Source organism: Microcebus murinus, chromosome 6 (genome assembly GCF_040939455.1).
Source record: "Microcebus murinus isolate Inina chromosome 6, M.murinus_Inina_mat1.0, whole genome shotgun sequence".
Lineage (NCBI taxonomy): Eukaryota > Metazoa > Chordata > Mammalia > Primates > Cheirogaleidae > Microcebus > Microcebus murinus.
Window position 1 is genome coordinate 112,251,179 of NC_134109.1, and position 20,976 is coordinate 112,272,154.

Genomic DNA, 20,976 nt, shown 5'->3' on the forward strand with positions numbered 1-20,976 from the left:
AGTAGTATAATTTAAACTAAGTATATAGTGAGCTCCAGTTTACTCAATCTACTCTATGGTCATACAAAAAGAAACATAAATTATAAAGAATTTAATAATATCTTCTTAGGGACATTCCTGGTATCAGTCTGAAAACTAACCATTATATTTTTTTTTTTTTTTTTTTTGAGACAGAGTCTCGCTTTGTTGCCCAGGCTAGAGTGAGTGCCGTGGCGTCAGCCTGGCTCACAGCAACCTCAAACTCCTGGGCTCAAGCAATCCTTCTGCCTCAGCCTCCCGGGTAGCTGGGACTACAGGCATGCGCCACCATGCCCGGCTAATTTTTTTTATATATATATATCAGTTGGCCAATTAATTTCTTTCTATTTATAGTAGAGACGGGGTCTCGCTCAGGCTGGTTTTGAACTCCTGACCTTGAGCAATCCGCCCGCCTCGGCCTCCCAAGAGCTAGGATTACAGGCGTGAGCCACAGCGCCCGGCCTAACCATTATATTTAAGTGGCTCAGGGGTTAGTGGCCTTGCCTGGATGTCTTTATCTGCTTCCTTGCAGTGTGTGTCTTCCAGCATCTATCTCTGGAGTTCCGGTTTCATCTACCCTTTCAAATAAGCTAAAAAACGTTCTCAAAGAATACCTTCTGTGTTTTCTCCTAAGACATCTTAGTGTGCACCTCCTTGGCCTTTCTTCTAGCATACATTCATCCTGTATACACTCATTCTGCAAGAATTTTTAAAGACTTCTCTATGGGAAAGGCACTGTAGCAGGTGTGAGAAGAAGGGATGGGACAAAAATAAGCTTTACACGGTCTCTGCCCTCAAATATATCTCAGGCTAGATGACTACACAACCATGATCCATTATGCAAAGTGATCTGCCATGAAAAAGACATAGTAAAATGGGATTCTAGAGAAAGAAGAGATCAGAGAAGGTTTTATAGAACTGGTGATATGTTACCTAGGTCTGTATGTTATGTCTAGTTATTTAAAATATGTGAATATATTTATACATATATATTCCTTTCAAAGTTTAAAAAAGTCATTGACTTCAGGGTGAACAGATCTAGAGATTATCTGATTCAAAATATCATTATATGTGGAGTTTTTTGGTTCTTTTTTTTTTTGAGACAGAGTCTCACTCTGTTGCCTGGGATAGAGTGCCATGGCATCAGCTTAGCTCACAGCAACTTCAAACTCCTGGGCTCAAGCAATCCTCTTGCCTCAGCCAAGTAGCTGGGACTACAGGCATGCACCACCATGCCCGGCTAATTTTTTCTATATATTTTTAGTTGGCCAGCTAATTTCTTTCAATTTTTTTTGTAGAGATGGGGGTCTCGCTCTTGCTCAGGCTGGTCTCGAACTTCTGAGCTCAAAGGATCCACCTGCCTTGGCCTCCCAGAGTGCTAGGATTACAGGCGTGTGCCACTGCGCCTGGCCATTGTAAGCGTTTTATATACAAGGCAAGCAAGACCCACAGAAAGACATGCTTGCTTATGCAGCACTTTCTTAAGTTTAAAAACTGGTCATCAGATTGCTTGAAGACCCTAAAGGTTTTATGTGCTTTGTCATATTCAGAATTGATCTGTTCCCTCAGTTCATTTTTAACTATGCAGGAAAGTCCTTTGATGTGGTCCTTTTGGTTTTTAATTACTCAAGTTAATGTGAACTTTTATCTAGTCACATGGAGATCCCAGATTCATAGGACTTTGCAGTTTCAAACCAGATTTCCTCTACGGCTTTCTGGCCCATGTCAAGCATTTGCTGTAAGTGCTTCCACCCAGTTTTTGCAGTACTCATGAGATAGTCTTTGTTCTCTGGGTATAGCTGGCAAGAGTATGCAGCTATGACAAGTGACTGACAAAAACGACTGCATACAAGTAGAAACAAAGCACCCTTCTCTGCAGCTGTCAGTGGGATTATACTTTCAAACCCTGCAAGGACATGACCTCCCACTTGTATAGGATTCTTGCTTTCAATCATCATGTACATAATGGCGATTGCCACTTCAAATACGTAGTAGCCATAGCTCATGTCATCAAAGTCTAAAATCCCAGACACTTGATATTCAGCATCTCCACAGGCTGACTTGCTGGACTCTATTAAAATGTTATAATCATTAAGATCTCCATGATTGATACCTGAAAGTAGAAAAAATCATGTAAAAAGTTATTTAATATCCCAATTCATTCTCTTTCCATTCTCTTTCTTAGGCAAGGCCATTCAGATAATTTGATGAGCAGTCAGAGATAAAGGGCCAAACCATATTTTCCTTGAAATATAATAATTTCCTCTGAAAAGGATAAAAGGAGTTAATTTTGGGTTTCTGTTTTTGCTTTTGCTTCTCATCAATACGAGGCCAGAAAATAGAGATCGCAGTCTCTGCAAATAGCTAATTTTGGCTATTGGAAGAGTAAAGTGAAAAGGAGTACTATTCAAAACCAGAAATGTTTCAAAAGAATATAAACATAATCATATTATTATAAGAGGCAAGGGGTTCTAGAATGGATGAGATGTGCTTTTATTTTCAACTAGGTTTTCCAAAAAATTTTTCTGATGACATGGTAATTCAGAATTTCTCCAGTTTTTTGATTACTAAAATAGGTGGTGATAGTTTAAGTCAATACTACTCAAAGTGGGGTCTATGGCCAGTGTTGGTCTACAAATGTTACAAGTCTGCATGAGTTAAGAACAGAAATTGAGAGTGTTTAGAAGATTTTATAGCAATTTGATATACAAAAGTATGATCAGTTGCTTTGTTTCACTGAACAGAGAGTAGACCAGTTTGAGTTTTATCAAACTTGCATGGTTAGTGACATGTGGCATGAGCTGTGAATTAATCATGTACAGTAGGACCATGTGCTAGGCTATGATGGGTTAGGGGTGGGCAGGGAAAAATCCCAAACTTGTCTTTTACAATAGATAGTTTGAGAAGCACTGATTTAAGCCACTAAAGATGGGCATGAGATGGGCATGTCCATGAGCAGTAAAGGTCACATACTTTCTAATAAGTACATAATTTTAACTTCTAAATATAATATAGGTATTTTCTGTATGATTAGAATTACACAAATCATGCTTAAGTAATGTAGCTCATTGAGTGGCACATATAAGCAATGAACATTACATCATAGATTTTAAACTATACATTCTAAAATTGGGATATATCATACAATTGACTCAAAATATTTAAAGCAAAAATTGATAGAAATAGAAGCAAAACATAGACAATCCACGATTATAGTGGGAGATTCAAAATATACTTTACTGGCCGGGCGCTGTGGCTCACGCCTGTAATCCTAGCTCTTGGGAGGCCGAGGCGGGCGGATTGCTCAAGGTCAGGAGTTCAAAACCAGCCTGAGCAAGAGCGAGACCCCGTCTCTACTATAAATAGAAAGAAATTAATTGGCCAACTGATATATATATGTAAAAAATTAGCCGGGCATGGTGGCGCATGCCTGTAGTCCCAGCTACTCGGGAGGCTGAGGCAGAAGGATCACTCAAGCCCAGGAGTTTGAGGTTGCTGTGAGCTAGGCTGACGCCACGGCACTCACTCTAGCCTGGGCAACAAAGCGAGACTCTGTCTCAAAAAAAAAAAAAAAAAAAAAAATATACTTTACTTAGTAACTGTTACAATAAACAGACAAAAAAATTAGAGAAAGATATAGAAAATCTAAACATGATTAATAACTTGCACTAATGGGCATATATGTAACTCCTTACCCAACAACTTAATAGACTTTCTTTTTAAACACACATGGACCATTTATTAACATTTATCAAATACGGCATCATAAGGTAAATTCAAAAGACTAGAATCATATAAAGCTATTCTGTCTAGTATGGTAGCCATTAGCCATATGTGGCCATTTGAATTTATTAAGATTAAATAAAATTGAAAATCCCATTGCTCAGTTGCACTAGCCACATTGCAAGCACTCACTAGCCACATAGTGGCAACTGTATTGGACAACACTGATATAGAACGTTTCCTTCACTGAAGAAAATCCTGATATAAGTATGTTCTCTGACCATGGTGTAATTACAGTAGAAATCAATAATAAAAAGATAACTAAAAAGTTCATCCTATTTTGGGGAAAAGGATTTATACTTCTAAATACCCATGGGTGAAAAGAAGAAATCTTAAGATAAATTACAAAATATTTTGAACTAAACGAAAATGGAAAACATGTATCAGTACTTGTCGTGTGTAATTTATATTAAAGATGTTGATAGCCATATTCTCACATAAAGTACTTCAAATGGTAGGCAATTAAGATTAAGAATATCAGAGGACATTCAAGGTAAACTGTTGAAAAGAAGCCTTAGCAATGATGCCAGAACAACTGATCTTAAAAGAGTATAAAAATAATGAAAGAAGCAGTAATGAAAGACAAAGTGAGGAGGAGAAATCTAATATTTTCTTTCTATTGGAACAGAAAATGGGCCTAACAAAAATTCACTTCTACATTTTGTACTTTAAAAACAACAGGATTGACTGCTAATGGGTATAGGTTTTTTTTTTGAGATGAAATGTTCTAAAATTAGATTATGGTGCTGATTGTACAACCCTGTGAATATACTACAAAACATTGCATTGTATACTTTAAATGAGTGAATTGCATGGTATGTAAATTATATCTCAATAAAGCTGTAAAAGGAGAATAGGATATTTTCTCTTCAATTTATAAAAGATTTTCAATAATATATTCTTAAATAATAAGTCTCAAAATGGAATGGATTTTTAATAAACTCTTAAGTCAGACTGCTTCTCACCACCCACAAGAAAACATATCCTTGTGAGATGCAACTAGAGCTATATTTAGAGCTATAATTTTTAACCTTACATGCAAATATTAGAAAAAAAAGAAGAAAAATGTCCAGCATGATGGTTCACTCCTGTAATCCCAGCACTTTGGGAGGCTGAGGCAGGAGGATCACTTGAGGCCAGGAGTTCAAGACCAGTCTGAATAACATAGTGAGATCGCATCTCTACAATAAAATAGAAAAATTAGCCAGGCATGGTGGTACACACCTGTAGTCCCAGCTACTTGGGAGGCTAAGGCAGGGGGACTGCTTGAGCCCAGGAGTTTGAGGCTGCTGTGAGTCATGATGATGCCATTGCGCTCACTCTAGCCTGGGCAGCGGAGTGAGACTGTCTCAAAACAAAAGAAAAAAACTTGAATGGGCACTTCACAAGCAAATATCCAAAAGGCTAATAAATAGGGAAATATATTTTAAAACCACAATGAGAAACCATTACACACAAATCAGATTGAAAATTTTTAAAAGTCTGACAATACCTAGGGTGTAGAACAATGAAAACTTTTATACTCTGCTAGTAGTAGTATAAATTCACACAATGATTTCTGAAAACTGTTTGGCATTAGGTGAATGGTGGATACCAGTTTAATGAGATGAAGAAGACTGGAGAGAAAACTGGTTTTGGGGGGAAAATGTGTGAGGGGGACAAAAATCAATTCTGTTTTTATGCTATAGCCTTCATTGTGTTACACAAAGTAAGCAAACAGCAAAAGAGACACATATGCCTGTCCCAGGCCTTGCTAGAAATGCCTTTTAGTTCCTAGGCCTTTAACTAGTACTTAAGGCTGGTTACATCTGGATATATACCCTAGAAACTCTTGTCCATACATGAGGAGGTATGTACTAGAGTGTTCACTGTAGTATCATTTATGTATAAAAAATGGGAAGCAATCTAGAATTCCATCAACAAGAGAAAGGGCTGAAAACTTATGTTCAAATAAATTTTGGTATATTCATACCATGGAATACTATTCAGCATTTGAAACTAATAAACTAAACAAACTAGAACTAGTTAATAGCCATCATGCTGAAAAACATGCTGAATTTAAAAGGGCTGTAGAATGATAATACAGTGTGATGCCATTGATATAAAGTTTGAAAAATGTAAAACACTACTATAAACCATTTATAAGTCATACATATAATATGCAAATTTATTTAATAGTAAGGAGGAGGAGATAAGTGGAATCGTGGAATGCTTGGGGGGGCTTCAAATGTAGCAATTTTGTTTTTCTTTTTTTTTTTGAGACAGAGTCTCACTCTGTTGCCCTGGCTAGATTGCCGTGGCGTCAGCCTAGCTCACAGCAACCTCAAATTCCTGGGCTCAAGTGATCATTCTGCCTCAGCCCCCCAGTAGCTAGGACTACAGGCATGCACCACCATGCCTGGCTAATTTTTTCTGTATATTTTTAGTTGTCCAGTTAATTTCTTTCTATTTTTAGTAGAGATGAGGTCTCGCTCTTGCTCAGGCTGGTCTTGAACTCCTGACCTCAAGCAATCCTGCAGCCTCGGCCTTCCAGAGTGCTAGGATTACAGGCGTGAGCAAATGTAGCAATTTTTTTTTTTTTTTAGACAGAGTCTCGCTTTGTTGCCCAGGCTAGAGTGAGTGCCATGGCATCAGTCTAGCTCACAGCAACCTCAAACTCCTGGGCTCAAGCAATCCTATTGCCTCAGCCTCCCGAGTAGCTGGGACTACAGGCATGCACCACCATGCCGGCTAATTTTCTCTCTATATATTAGTTGGCCAATTAATTTCTTTTTATTTATAGTAGAGACGGGGGTCTCGCTGTTGCTCAGGCTGGTTTTGAACTCCTGACCTTGAGCAATCCGCCCGCCTCGGCCTCCCAGAGTGCTAGGATTACAGGCTTGAGCCACCGCACCCGGCCCAAATGTAGCAATTTTAAGAAAAGTAAAATATCAGGAACAAATACGGTAAACTTTTAAGATTTGATAAAGCTAAGTTGTACCTCCATACTTTTCTGAGTGTATGAAATTTGACAATTTAAATATTGAGGAAAATACTTATTTGATTGGGGGAATACTCACATTCTCGAAAAAGACTTAATTTGGTCATTACTTCCTCTTTGAAAAGCTGAATGACCTGCTCAACAATCTTTTGACTTTGGTTCTCGCCCAGGGCATACAGATATTTCTCCAGAAGAGGGACATTTTTCAGATTCCAGATGAAGTTCTCCCGATGAAGAATATTTAACTTTGGGTGATGGAATTTCTAAATCAAAAGAAACAAACTTAGTTTCTTGACAGTTAGAGCAACCACCGCTGAGAGACCTGCCGAGTACCAGAAGACTACCCGCTCCCAAGGGCCTGGGAATGCCTGAAGGAGACAGCTGGCATTCTCCCATGGTCACTGACTTGCCCATTTACATTAATCCACAAAAAATAGTAAGACATTCATATTTGTACAGGACCTCATAGTCTGGGGAGCACATTCCATCTCACTTGATCCTCATGATTGTGTGAAGATATACACAGCTTACAGAGGAATTAGAGGCAGCTCTAAAGAACTCTATTATCACCCACATAATCTGACCTGCCCCTTGTTACCTCTCTGGGTTCATCTTCTACTACCTGTGCTCCCTCTACTTCAACCGCACTGGCCTCCCAGCTGTTCAAGGAACATGCCGGGTGTGTTCCTACCTCACAGCCTTTTGCATCTGCTGTTTCCTCCTCCCAGGATGCTGTTCTCCAGGTGTCCACATGGTCAGTGCCCTCATTTCCACCAGGTCTTTACTTATTCATAAAATACCTTTTCTATGCAAGTTTCCTGCCCACTCCATCTAGAATTTGATCCCTTTCTCTAGTATTTTGTATCCCTCTTCTCTGCTTATTTCTTCTACTTAGCAGTTACATTACTTTAACATTTGCCATAATTCACTAACTTATTTTACTGTCTATCCTTACTAGAATATTAGCTCCATGAGGAGCAAGGTCTTTGTTTTTGTCTGTTTTGTTCACTGTCATACTCCCACACCTAGAACAGTGTCTGGTACATCAAAGGCAGGCTCAAGCCACATTTGCTCAATAAATGGATGTTCTTAGAATAAAAAGTTCTGGAATTGTAAGGGCCTTTAGACTTTGACCACTTGAGGGATAACAACTTATTAGTATGGAACTCAGGGAGGACATGAGTCTTCTGATTTATAGTTCAGACCTCTTTCATAGAGTGAGTGCTAGAAGGTGCTTTGGTGATCACCCAATGAAATATTTTTCAAATCTTTCAAATATTTTTGACCATGACTTGCAGTAAAAAAAACACACACAAAAAAACAAAACAAAACATATATATATATCATAGGTTAAGCACATGGCTCACGCCTGTAATCCCAGCACTTTGGGAAGCCAAGGTGGGAGGACTGCTTGAATCTAGAACTTTAAGACCAGCCTGGGCAACATAGTAAGACCCTGACTCTACAAAAAAATGAAAAAATTAGCCAGTCATGGTGATGGACATCTGTAGTCCCAGCTACTTGGGAGGCTGATGTGGGAGGACTGCCTGAGCCCAGGAGTTTTAGGTTGCAATGAGCTATGATCATGCCATTACACTCCAGCCTGGGTGACAGAGTGAGACCTGATCTCTTTAAAAAAAAAAATACACACACACACACATACACACACACACACATACGCATATATATACACATGTAAAATATATATATTATAAGAAAAAGAAACCTCAGCTGGGCATGGTGGCACACCCCTGTAATCCTAGCATTCTGGGAGGCCAAGGCAGGAAGATTACTTGAGGCCAGGAGTCTGAGACCAGTCTGAGCAAGAGCCAGACCCTGTCTCTATAGAAAATAGAAAAATTAGCCAGGCATCATGGCATGTACCTATAGTCTCAGCTACTTGGGAGGCTGAAGGGAGAGAATCACTTGAGCCCAGGAGTTTAGGGTTATAGTGAGCTACGATGACACTACTGTACTCTAGCCTGGGCAACAGAGTAAGACTCTGTCTCAAAAATAAAATAAAATAAAAATAAAAAAGTCTCAGTAAACAGTACTTAGACCATTGTATGAGACATATTCTGGTGTTTTATATTCTATTTCTTTTTTTAAAAAGTTGCTCTAAATGATCCTCTAAATTGGTTTCGACACCTACTATCACAACCTGAGGTTTGAAAACCTTCCCCTGATGCTTGTGATATCACTAGCATATCCTTGCTACGTGGTCATGTAGCCTCTGTTCGAGTACATCCTGTGGGAGGTACTTTTCATCTTTATTGAGATAGCTCTGTGTTCTTCCTTTTGCTGAGTCAAAATTTGCCTCTGCGATAGTGTCTATGCCACTGGTTCCAACTGTGACCTCTGGGGCCATTTGGAACAGGATTAGTCCTCCAGATTTTTTAAGACAGCATTCCTGTTCCCTTGGAGTCTTCTCTTCTGCCGATTAAACCTTTCTAGTTCCTTCAACAATTCCTCATGTGACAAGCTTTTGAATTTCCATACTATCTTGTATGTTAAATGCTCCTAGGATCACAAAAAATACTCTGCATGGTAAGCACTGAAAACACTGTTAGGAGCTGTTACTTTTGGAGAGTAGGATTGTGACTAGGAACGGAGATGACGGTAGAGAGAAATAAATTTTCATTCTACAACTTTCAATATTGTTTAAAATTTTTACCATGCATATATATTACTTTGTTTTTATTTTTTATTTTTTGAGACAGGGTCTCACTTTGTCACCCAGGCTTGAGTACAGTGGTGTCATCATAGCTCACAGCAACCTCAAACTTCTGGGCTCAAGTGAACCTCCTGCCTCAGCCTCCCAAGAAGCCAGGACTACAGAAGTAAGCCACCTTGCCTGGCTAATTTAAAAAAAAAATTTTTTTTAAAGAAATGAGTTCTTGCTATGTTGCCCAGGCTGGTCTTGAACTCCTGGGCTAAAGCAATCCTCTTGTGTTGGTGTCCCAAAGTGCTGGGATTACAGGTATGAGCCACTGCACCTGGATTTTACTGTTATTTATTTATTTTTGAGACAGAATCTCACTTTGTTGCCTGGGCTAGAGTGCTGTGGCATCAGCCTAGCTCACAGCAACCTCAAACTCCTGGGCTCAAACAATCCTCCTGCCTCAGCCTCCCAAGTAGCTGGGACTACAGGCATATACCACCATGCCCAGCTAATTTTTTCTATATATATTAGTTGGCCAATTAATTTCTTTCTATTTATAGTAGAGACGGGGTCTTGCTCTTGCTCAGGCTGGTTTCGAACTCCTGATCTCGAGCAATCCATCTGCCTCGGCCTCCCAAAGTGCTTGCCTACTTTTATTTTTAAAGAAAGTAAAATCTAACACTCTTGTTGGGTTTCCAGTGGAACAACAGTCTATTCAGGGAAGGCTCTGAGTCAGCTTCTGAAATGATGGCTCTATTAACCCAGGCACCCACAGAAGAATAGTTCACTGTAGTATTGGAGTAATGGAAAAACAGTGGAGTTGACTCAGACAGATCTAGGTTTCAACTGGCTCTACTGCTTATAAGCAGGCCATTTAACATCTCAGATCTTACTTTCCTTAGCAGTAAAATTAACATATTAATACCAACCTTACAGTCATTTGTGGAATGAAGACATGAAATAAAGACCTCATATAGAGCCGATTCTACTAAGTGAAGTATCACAAGAATGGAAAAACAAGCACCACATGTACTCACCATCAAATTGGTACTAACTGATCAATACTTACGTGCACATATAGTAGTAACATTCATCAGGTGTCAGGCAGGTGGGAGGGGGAGGAGGGGATGAGTAAATTCACACCTAATGGGTGTAGTGTGCACCATCTGGGGGATGGACATGATTGTAGCTCTGACTTGGGTAGGGCAAAAGCAATATTTGTAACCTAAACATGCATACCCTGTAATATGCTGAAGTTAAAAAAATGAATTAAAGGCACCCAGATTGGGGGAAAAGAAGACCTAATATATATAGTCACTCAATAAATGTTTGTTAAATATCAACATTGCACTTGATCTGCCTGACTTTTCTGGCCTTTCTATCCTTTTGGCTCCTTGGTGCACCAACCTGAATTCTGACAGTTTAATCAGTGCTCTTTATCAGTCTATCTCAACCCCCCTCTTGCTAGCTTCCTACTCTCTCCCCCCAACCCCAGCTCCCATTCCCATGCACCTTGCTTCCTCTAGTACAAAGCTCTGAAAACAATCATATTCATAAGCCCCCTCTATATTTTCTTCTTTCTCAAGGTTAAATGAATCTTCTGAGTTTGACTTCCAGCCCATCTGTGGACCAAGCAGCAACCAAATTCCAGTATGGACTAGTTGGTTCCTTCACTTGTGAATGCTTCAGTTCTGGCCTCTACAATCTCCTATCTATCCTGGATCCCCTAGGCCTACCCAGCTGCTAGAAGCTTCAATGGCCCAACCATGTCCCCAGCAGAGCAGTCACAACCTCTGCCATGTCTACAGAAGGGATGGAGAACCTGCGGCCTTGGGGCCACATGTGGCCTTCTGCATCCTTGAGCGAGGCCTTTTGACTGAATCCAAATTTTACAGGACCAATTTGTTCTGTGAAGTTTGGATTCAGCTGAGGGGCTGCACTTGGGGATCTGGAGGGCCACATGTGGCCTTGAGGCTGCAGGTTCCCCACTCCACCTGGTACTTATAGAAAAACTAAGAACTTACCCCCTGCAAAGGCATGGGGTGAGGTTAGGTGAGGGGATGAACTATGGGAATACTGCATGATAAAGTGCTTTGCAATACCAAGTGAAGAATGCTTTTCTTAGTTCCCTCTAGAGCTCCCCTATTTCCTGTAAGACACATTAAAATAAGTTGCACAGCAGAGCAAGTGGCTAACTGCATAGCAGAACTCACTGTCAGCAATGATGTGGTGTTGTCTCCCTCTGAAAACTGTATTTGCCTTTGCAGAATATAGCAAGAAAAGCTGAAAGTTCAGTGGTAATAGTTGTACAAATGAAGCCCAAAAATGGGGTAAAAGGAAAGAGTAATGATAAAAAAGAACTCTGTTAGGTAATAGACATTTATTTATTTATTTATTTTTTTGAGACAGAGTCTCACTTTGTTGCCCAGGCTAGAGTGAGTGCCGTGGCATCAGCCTAGCTCACAGCAACCTCAAACTCCTGGGCTCGAGTGATCCTCCTGCCTCAGCCTCCCGAGTAGCCTGGGACTACAGGCATGTGCCACCATGCCTGGCTAATTTTTTCTATATATATTAGTTGGCCAATTAATTTATTTCTATTTATAGTAGAGATGGGGTCTTGCTCTTGCTCAGGCTGGTTTTGAACTCCTGACCTTGAGCAATCCGCCCGTCCTGGCCTCCCAGAGTGCTAGGATTACAGGCCTGAGCCACCGTGCCCGGCCGACAATCATTTAAATAGCTCATTTAGTAGGTTTAATTCTGAGGAATGTAGAGACTTTACTGAGTACTACAAACAATTAAAAGGTTTTTCTATAATTAATAAAATTAATATGTGAAGAAAACTTCCTAAAAATACGTTAGAACTATTTAAATCCAAATTATACTAATATTCAAAAATGAGCATTTTAACAAATCCACAAACGCATTTGCTTAAACTTGACTGAAAACTGTTTTAACTGAAATGCTTAATACATTACTATGCAAAACCTTGCCCGGCTCAATAAATATTTGTTTTTTTTTTTTTTGTTTTTTTTTTGAGACAGAGTCTCGCTTTGTTGTCCAGGCTAGAGTGAGTGCCGTGGCGTCAGCCTAGCTCACAGCAACTTCAAACTCCTGGGCTCGAGCGATCCTTCTGCCTCAGCCTCCCGAGTAGCTGGGACTACAGGCATGAGCCACCATGCCCGGCTAATTTTTTTTTTTTTTATATATATATCAGTTGGCCAATTAATTTCTTTCTATTTATAGTAGAGACGGGGTCTCACTCTTACTCAGGCTGGTTTTGAACTCCTGACCTTGAGCAATCCGCCCGCCTCGGCCTCCCAAGAGCTAGGATTACAGGCGTGAGCCACCGCGCCCGGCCAATAAATATTTGTTTAATAAATTAATACAGTACAATGTGAAATGGTGATTATAAGCACTGAAAAAGGTCTGTCAGTTTGTAAACACTTATTGAGCACCAAGTATGTCCCAGGGGCTATGGGATAGTATGGCCCTCGACTCGTGAAAATAAATAGTTTAGTGAGTGTCATCTCTGGATGATGGGATTACTGGTAACTTTTAATTTTTCTTTGTATTTGTATCTGGTTTTATTTAAATAATGGATCATAAAAGGGTTTTTTAATCGGAAAAGAGGTTACATTGTTTCTATTTGAGGATGAAAGGATAAAAGAATACTATTTTGACTACAACATGCACTTCAATTTCTGGCCAACAGGGAGTAACAGGGAATGGGGTATTTCCTCCTGCCTGAAAAAGTTAACACTGGTTTTCAAGTTGTTAGACATTAGGCAATGAAGGACAGTGATTCCTGAGAAATGGAAAACCAACAGAATTAATTTTCCCGAACTTACTGCCTTGAGAGAGGACACAGTGCAGACAGGGGAGACCCGGGCAAAACCTACAACTCTCTGAATTGAGGAGGTAGAGCTGAGAGTCTAGAGAGACCAAGGAGGCTAGAGTTTACAGGACAGATTACCAGAGATCAGAGAGCTGCAGAGAGAGAGAACTCCAGAGATCTGCATCATGTCCCCTTGGAGAATTTGGTAGATTGGTGTATGATTGTGTATGAATGTGAGTACACTACTCAAAGCTGGGGGGAAAAATGAGAGGAAATAGTACTTGGCTGGAAATAGTGCTTTTCCTACCAACCAGATTGGAGAACTCAGAGGGTCTTGTATTAATAGTGGGGAATAATTGTCCCTATACTAAAAACTCAGCCTTGGTCCCACCCATCAAGTATTAAAAGCAAGACCAAAAAGGATTAAACTGCTTCTAAGTAACTTAACTACATCCATTCAAGGAAGCTCAATGAATACTGAGCATAAGAAACATGAAGAAAACTATACAAAAGTTCATACCATAACCAAACTGCTCAAAACTAAAGAAAAAGAGAAAATCTTAGAAGTAACCACACATATACAAGACATGTTAAGTTCAGAGGAACAATCTTACAGCAGATTTTTAGTCAGAAATAATGCAAGCAATGGGGGGAGTAGGGGCAAAGGCAATATGCATAACCTTAAAATTTGTACCCCCATAATGGTGGTGCATGCCTGTAGTCCCAGCTACTCGGGAGGCTGAAGCAGAAGGATTGCTTAAGCCCAGGAATTTGAGGTTGCTGTGAGCTAGGCTGATGCCACGGCACTCTAGCCTGGGCAACAAAGCGAGACTCTGTCTCAAAAAAAAAAAAATTATTTCTATAGGACAAAAACACCTTTAACACAGGTCATTTGAACCCATTTGCAACTTAGCTATTGCTTCATACAGAGCTCCAGTTATTTACACGTTATCTGGATGAAAACTTCAGGTTTCAGTTTGTGAGTGTAGACTGTTTTCAGTGAGCAGCATAAAAAATATCACGAATTTCTAAGAATTAGGAAATTTTGCCACTATGCCAGTAAAGTACAGACCTTGGCAGAAGGTAGCCTTACTGTCATAAAATGTATGCATCTAGGACCCCATTCTCTTCACAGCATACCTTAAGGAGCACCAGACATAAAAAGAGAATCTGATCGTGAGTTCATTTAAAAAAGAGAATAAGAAACAAAAATCTCTTATAAACAAAATGAAACCCCAACTCTTACCTCCAGTGTCTTATCCAATTTGGCAGCTAGCCTTCCAATTCCATATAATAGCTGGGGGCTGACGGGAACCTCAGCTATGGGTCTTCCTGGGAGATAAGTCAGCAGCCTCACCAAGTAGCTTTTGATCTCAGAGCCACTATCTAGGTGGATAGAATGGTATAGTTGATATAGTCAACTATTCTTGAAAAAAGTTATCAGAAGCTATTCTGCCTATGATGTAATTATTATTGAAAAGAACAGAAATTATAGAACAAGAGAAAAAATGTGCTAACTTAAAACAACTTGACAGGATTCTATGAGGCAGGGCTGAGTGGATGAAGCAAGCAGGGAGAATAGATAACCCAACGAACACTGGAATTGGCCATTTACATATCAAAATTATAGCCCCAACTCTGCTGGCCTTAGCTGTAAATAGAAATTACCTACCATGGTAAATGAATGCAGAAACACACATTCTTTCATAAGTTTCAACTGAGGACAGTGAGAAAGAAATGACTTCCAGAAACACAGGCTCCTTCAGGGGCAAATGGGGTTGCAGCCTGTGCTTGCAGCCTGTGCTTGCAGCACAGGACAATAACCTTGCCTCAGAGGCCACAATGGGCCTCAGGTGTTTGAAGCAATGCAGAGCAGGAAAGAATGAATGAACAATTAATAAGAGAAAACACAGTCAAGATTTCAAACCTTTACAACAAATTCCAAGAAACTGATTTTAGGCTGCTGCTTAGAGAACTGAATTAGGTACATCTTAGCATTATAGCATTTAGAGGGGAAGCTAAAAACCCAACTCACAGATGAAAATTTGTAGCTTTAGGAATTTATTAATAAGTGGTATCCCCAAGGTTACATGTAGAATAATGACAGAGCTGGCATCTAAATTTCCTGATTTCTAGTCTTTGTGTTTTTTCTGCTATATCATAGTACCAGAATATACAGCTGGTCTGATGAATAAAAATATTTAATTATTTTTCTGGTTTAAGAAAAAACAAAAAACATCCCCCTGATTTCCACTAGTCCCCTTAGTTACTATGCATCAGGGCCTTTACATGCAGAAATTTATACCAGATTCGGCTCTAACCACTTCTGAATCAGAAGGCCAATCTCCACCTTAGTGATGCTGTGGCTTCTCCCACGCACTGAAAAAATAACCACGTCTACATTGGGAATTATAAACCTGTTACTGATATCTCTACTTGTAGCCCAAAGGCAGTACTGTACATGGATAGGCAACTGATTGTCAAGTGGGTCATCTCTTACCTACAGACACGAGAGAAGTTGTGTTGTCTCCTTTAGTTCGACACACCGAGGCTGTTGGAAACCCAGCTGCTTTCAGAAACACGATGATGTGGCTCTGTACTTCAATTAGGTCTGGATGTTTGCTGGTCTCAGTGTTGCTGATTTTGAGGACATATTCAATTGGGCCATCTGTACTGTCTTTGGTTCTTGAAATGTATACATGAAAGTTTTGGTCATCAAAGCTAGGAAGTGGCTGGATCTTGGAAACTTTTAACCCAAATACTGATTCCACTAATGCAGAGGCTTGTACCTCACTGAAAGTGGGTTTGGAAAGAGTCTGTGATTGTTGATCATCTCCACTTGACATGTCTAGGGGAATAAAAAAGCAAACCAGAAAGGGGGACATATAATGAATATATTTATTTAAATAATTTTTTCTCAAGATAGACCAATGTTTCTCTATACTGATTCTGTATTTCTTTTGATGATTAATTTTTACTTATAAAGTTAAAAAAAATCAGTAGATAAGACCAAGAAGTAGCTGTATTGGCAGGTGAATAAAAATCCATGTAAATAAAAATCCTCTTTTATTTTATTTTATTTATTTATTTATTTTTTAAACAGAGTCTCACTCTGTTGTCTGGGCTAGAGTGCTGTGGCATCAGCCTACCTCACAGCAGCCTTGAACTCCTGGGCTCAAGCGACACTTCTGCCTCAGCCTCCGAGTAGCTGGGACTACAGGCATGTGCCACCATACCTGGCTAATTTTTTTTTTTCTATATATATTTTTAGTTGGCCAATTAATTTCTTTCTACTTTTAGTAGAGACATGGTCTCACTCTTGCTCAGGCCGGTCTCGAACTCCTGAACTCAAACGATCTGCCCACCTCGGCCTCCCAGAGTGCTAGGATTACAGGCATAAGCCACTGCACCCAGCCAAAATACTCTTTTTTTTAAGAGAGGGCCTCACTCTGTTGCCCAGGTTGGAGTGCAGTAGTGCAATTATAGCTCACTACAGCCTCGAATTTCTGGGCTCAAGTGGTCCTCCTTCCTCAGCCTTAGGTGCACACTATCATGCCTGGTTGCTTTTTCTTATTTTCTGTAGAGTCAGGGTCTTACCATGTTGCCCAGGCTGTTCTCAAACTCCTGGCCTCAAGAATCCTCCTGCCTTGGCCTCCAAAAGTGCTGGGATTATAAGTGTGAGCCACTGTACTCGACCACCATAAATTATTTTTGAACTTACCTCCCAAACTGAAGGTATGTTCCCAGAGACAGAAGACAGACCAGGAAAGCACCTTGCTATCATCTTGTCCAATCCCTCCTCCACCCCATCAACTTTACAGGGGAAATTTAGGTCCTGAGAGGATAAGTGACTTGCCCAAAATTACATACTAAGTTGTAGTACTAACGTCTTCAGACTCTCAATCATCCATGACTATGTCCTTTTGACCATCAGTCTTGGGTTAAAAGATAAATTCAAATAGTGATCCTTTAGTCACAGTTTTGTAAAATTATAAGGATCACCATCTAGATTATCACATATATTTCTAATATAAAAATGTGGACTGATGTGCAAAGTATTGTGTGAGGCACTGTGGGAGATGAGGTCTCAGGGCTCTGTAACATTTGAAAAGTTAACTCACAGTCACAGATATCCTAAACAACAAAAAATGGAAAAATGGCTCAAAAAAAGTTATAAGGCAGTAAGTAATAAACTGACTTAATGCCAAAGAAAGCCTTAAGTGTAAACCTGAAATAACACTGAAGTGACTGAGTTTACCTTAATTTGTAAAAAATGTTTTCTACTGCTAAGAGGAATAAGGGCTTGAAATAAAGATCAGTTAAAAAAACAAAGTTACGTTTGAGTTTGTGACCATGGAAATTAATATGTGCCAAAACTATGACATGAAGAGGGGAGAGAAATTACTACAGCCCAAGGCAAGATATTCTTGAAAAGATAGATTTGAGTTTTTTATTTGGACAGACTGAGCAGAGGGGACTGTTTTCTTTCACTTGGTAATTCCACTCTCTGCTACACATACCTGGCATATTTCCTGAATATCCAGATATAAATGAAAGACAACGTGGGGGTTCTTCTGAACATCCTTCGGGAACCAAATATTTAAGGTCCTTACAATCTCACCTCCCTTTTTCCCAAAATAGTTTTATTAATCCTTCATACTAAGTTGTAAATAATTGATAACATCTTGTGGGGGCAGGGAGAGAGTTGCATTTTAAGGTCTGACTTTTTTTTTTTTTTTTTTTTTTGAGACAGAGTCTTGTTCTGTTGCCCAGGCTAAAATGCCGTGGTGTCAGCCTAGCTCACAGCAACTTCAAACTCCTGGGTTCAAGTGATCCTCCTGCCTCAGCATCACAAGTAGTTGGGACTACAGGCATGTACCACCACGCCCAACTAATTTTTCTATTTTTTGTAGAGACAGGGTCTTGCTCTTGCTCAGGCTGATCTCAAACTCCTGAGCTCAAGCAATCCTCCTGCCTCGGCCTCCCAGAGTGCTAGGATTACAGGCATGAGCCACCGTACCTAGCTTTAAGGTATGATTTTGATTGCTGTTCAGGGGATGCAGCGTTAAATAAAAAGAATCTCACAAACGGTAGCCTTTTGATGATAGAACTCAAAAGAGCTGTTTCTTCTGATAGGGAAGGGGCACAAGAGAACTTTCTAAGAGGAAAATGTTCTATATCTTGGTTAGGCTCTGGTACACAGTCGTATACATTTGTCAAAACTGCACTTAAATCCTAAGTAAACTAAGATCTGTGACTCCTGCTGAATGTAAAATTTACCTTAAAAAAAAAAAAGAGCCCTTCTGAGAGATTGTTTAAGACAACAAAGGATGGATCTTAGGACTTTCTTGGAGCTCCCAAAATCAGGCCAAATTCCTGTCAATGTCTAAATATCTTTGGGTCTATCACAGCAAAAGTGCAACTTACTTCAGTGTGAGGAAGGGAATAAAATTCAAGGAGGTGTACCAGGGTTCTCCAAATGACCCCCCTCCCTGTGTCAGCCCCAGGACGATAGCCTGATGACTCCATAAACCCCAAATGCTAACCACCCCCATGCCATCCTCCATGGCCTTCCCTGATCCTCCTACCCAAAGTGATTTCTCCAGCCTCTAAATTTGCATAGCCCTTTGTGCCACTGGTTGGTTTCCACCACCTGTTATAGCTATTGCATTCTTGACAATCACTTTTCATGTTTACTTTCTAAGCAAGTCTTTGTTTTCAGAAGCAAGTTATGCTGTTCAGATTTTGTTCACTAAAGATATTGTGACAAAGCCTAAATAGAGTTTCAAAACAATCTTTACACCTGAAACTTCTGGGAACCAGTATATCCTGTCATACTGTATTTGGGCTTAAGACTTCACATGGAATTTTAACATTCCTTCTGGAGACATATAAACTGGTGTAATATGAACTGATGCATTAACTCCAAGATGGAATCCTGGAGTAATTTTCCAACTCCCAAAGCGTTAAGGATCTCAGAATCATTCTGAATTGCATAGCAATGATAAGTTCTTAAAATTGGAAGGAACCTTAGAGGCAATTGGTGAAGGCCAATCTCCTTTCAAGTCCAGAAGATATTCCTATAGCACCCTTGAATGGGGCTTGTTAAGCCTCTGTTTGGAGAACTCTGTTTTCTACAGCAGTGCAAAGCAATGTTGGCAACTCTGGCTGTCAAAAAACAGCCTGATATAATAAAAGTTGCTGTGCTGACAGAAATAAGACATATTTTATTCCTAGCTCTGCTACTTAACCTCTGAAACTTTGGACTAGTTATGTCTCCTCTAAAAGAGAGTTGGACTAGATCATCCCTAAAGTCCCTTCTAGCTCTAATATTCTATGCTTCAAAAGTTCTTTATTTTTGAGCTTAAATTTGCCTTTTCTCTTTGTAAAAGGACTCCAAATCATAGAACTAATGGCACAGATCAAGTCAGCTCCTGTAAGTAAATAAATACAAAGAAATGTGCTTGTTAGAAACGTCAGTCTTAACCAAATGTCTCCGGGGGGGGGGGCATTCAAATCCTATAGGTTGTTGGTCTATATATCCTGCCGACAGTATTTTACTTAGAAAAGAAAAAACAGCCCCCAGGAAGCAAGTGTTTTCTAACAGCAAGGTTATGGCAGAACCTCACAACCTTTGTCCTACAACCAGGGGGGCTGGACCTTAAACTTTGCACTTTGTGCAAGGTACACTAGATAAGAAATAGAATTATTCCCGATTCTTTCCTGTTCTCCATTCCCAAAGTGTTACAAAGCCCAGTACATTCTATCTTAGCATGTCTTCCAGATCTACCTTTCTTCTCCTGCATCCCCTTTCGCTGTGTCCTTCCAAGGAATTGTACCCAGTAAATCTCTGTACTACAAGCATCTGGCTCAGTCCCTTATTTAGTATTAAATAATGAACCAAGTGTTGCCTTCACTCCACAGGCTCACTAAGCTGTTTACTCTCAAGGGGATCACGAAACAGCAAGGCGGTGGGGAATGTAGAATCCGTAGTTTTTCAAAGACAACAATGCATTAGGTGCTCTAAGGGTCTTCCTGCTGGGTGAAGGAGAAAGAGAGGTGGGACAGCCGGCTGCGGAAGGGTTGCTGACCCAAGAGTCAGGAAAATAAGGGAGAAGGAGGGCACACAAGTCAGGCTCACACGTTATTATATCAGTGAGGTCTCGCGAAGCCTCAGAAACTGTGCCCACCGGATCCCCAGCCCCGGGAGCCAGGGCCGCACCTTCCCCTGCCAGCGTCCCCACGCGGATCCGGGGATGGGCCCGCAGGCCCTCGCGTGCCACGCTCTCACGCTGGGGCCCAGCCCCGCTGTGGGGAGGGGGCTTGCCCGTCATTCGCACAGCGACCTGAGGCGCTCTGGGCTCCAGACTCGCAGAGAGCCTCCCTGCTCTCGGGGGCGTCCCTCCCCACACCGGGGCCTGAGGTTCGCCCCTGCTTCCCGCCTCGGCTCACCAACAAGGAGCCGACGTCCGGGGCGGATCTCGACCTCTGGCAGCCACCTGGGTAGCCTGGCCGCGTCCCAGCGTTCGAGCGGAGAAGGCGCGCCAGAGACACCGGACCTCCGCCCGCCCCGCCCCGCCCCGCCCCGAGCCCAGAGCCCTGACTTCTGATTGGCTCCTCCAGACTGCCCGCCGCCCAGTCAGCGCAGGGTACTGGAAGGCGGGGCGCAGCGAGGCCGACCAGGGCTTTTCCCGGCCC

The 20,976-nt window shown here is 40.8% G+C and overlaps 1 protein-coding gene across 1 annotated transcript; it reads right to left on the reverse strand.

The window, feature by feature from the left end:
- Window positions 1–1,614: 1,614 nt before the first annotated feature.
- Window positions 1,615–20,848, reverse strand: HYKK (hydroxylysine kinase). The gene is made up of 5 exons (XM_012739410.3): window positions 20,731–20,848; window positions 15,779–16,126; window positions 14,525–14,664; window positions 6,861–7,044; window positions 1,615–2,131 (listed from the first exon to the last, which is right to left on the reverse strand). Exons 2-5 carry the CDS (start codon window positions 16,122–16,124, stop codon window positions 1,671–1,673), a joined length of 1,131 nt encoding a protein of 376 aa, XP_012594864.1. The 5' UTR covers window positions 16,125–16,126; window positions 20,731–20,848; the 3' UTR covers window positions 1,615–1,670.
- Between the last annotated feature and the right edge of the window lie 128 nt (window positions 20,849–20,976).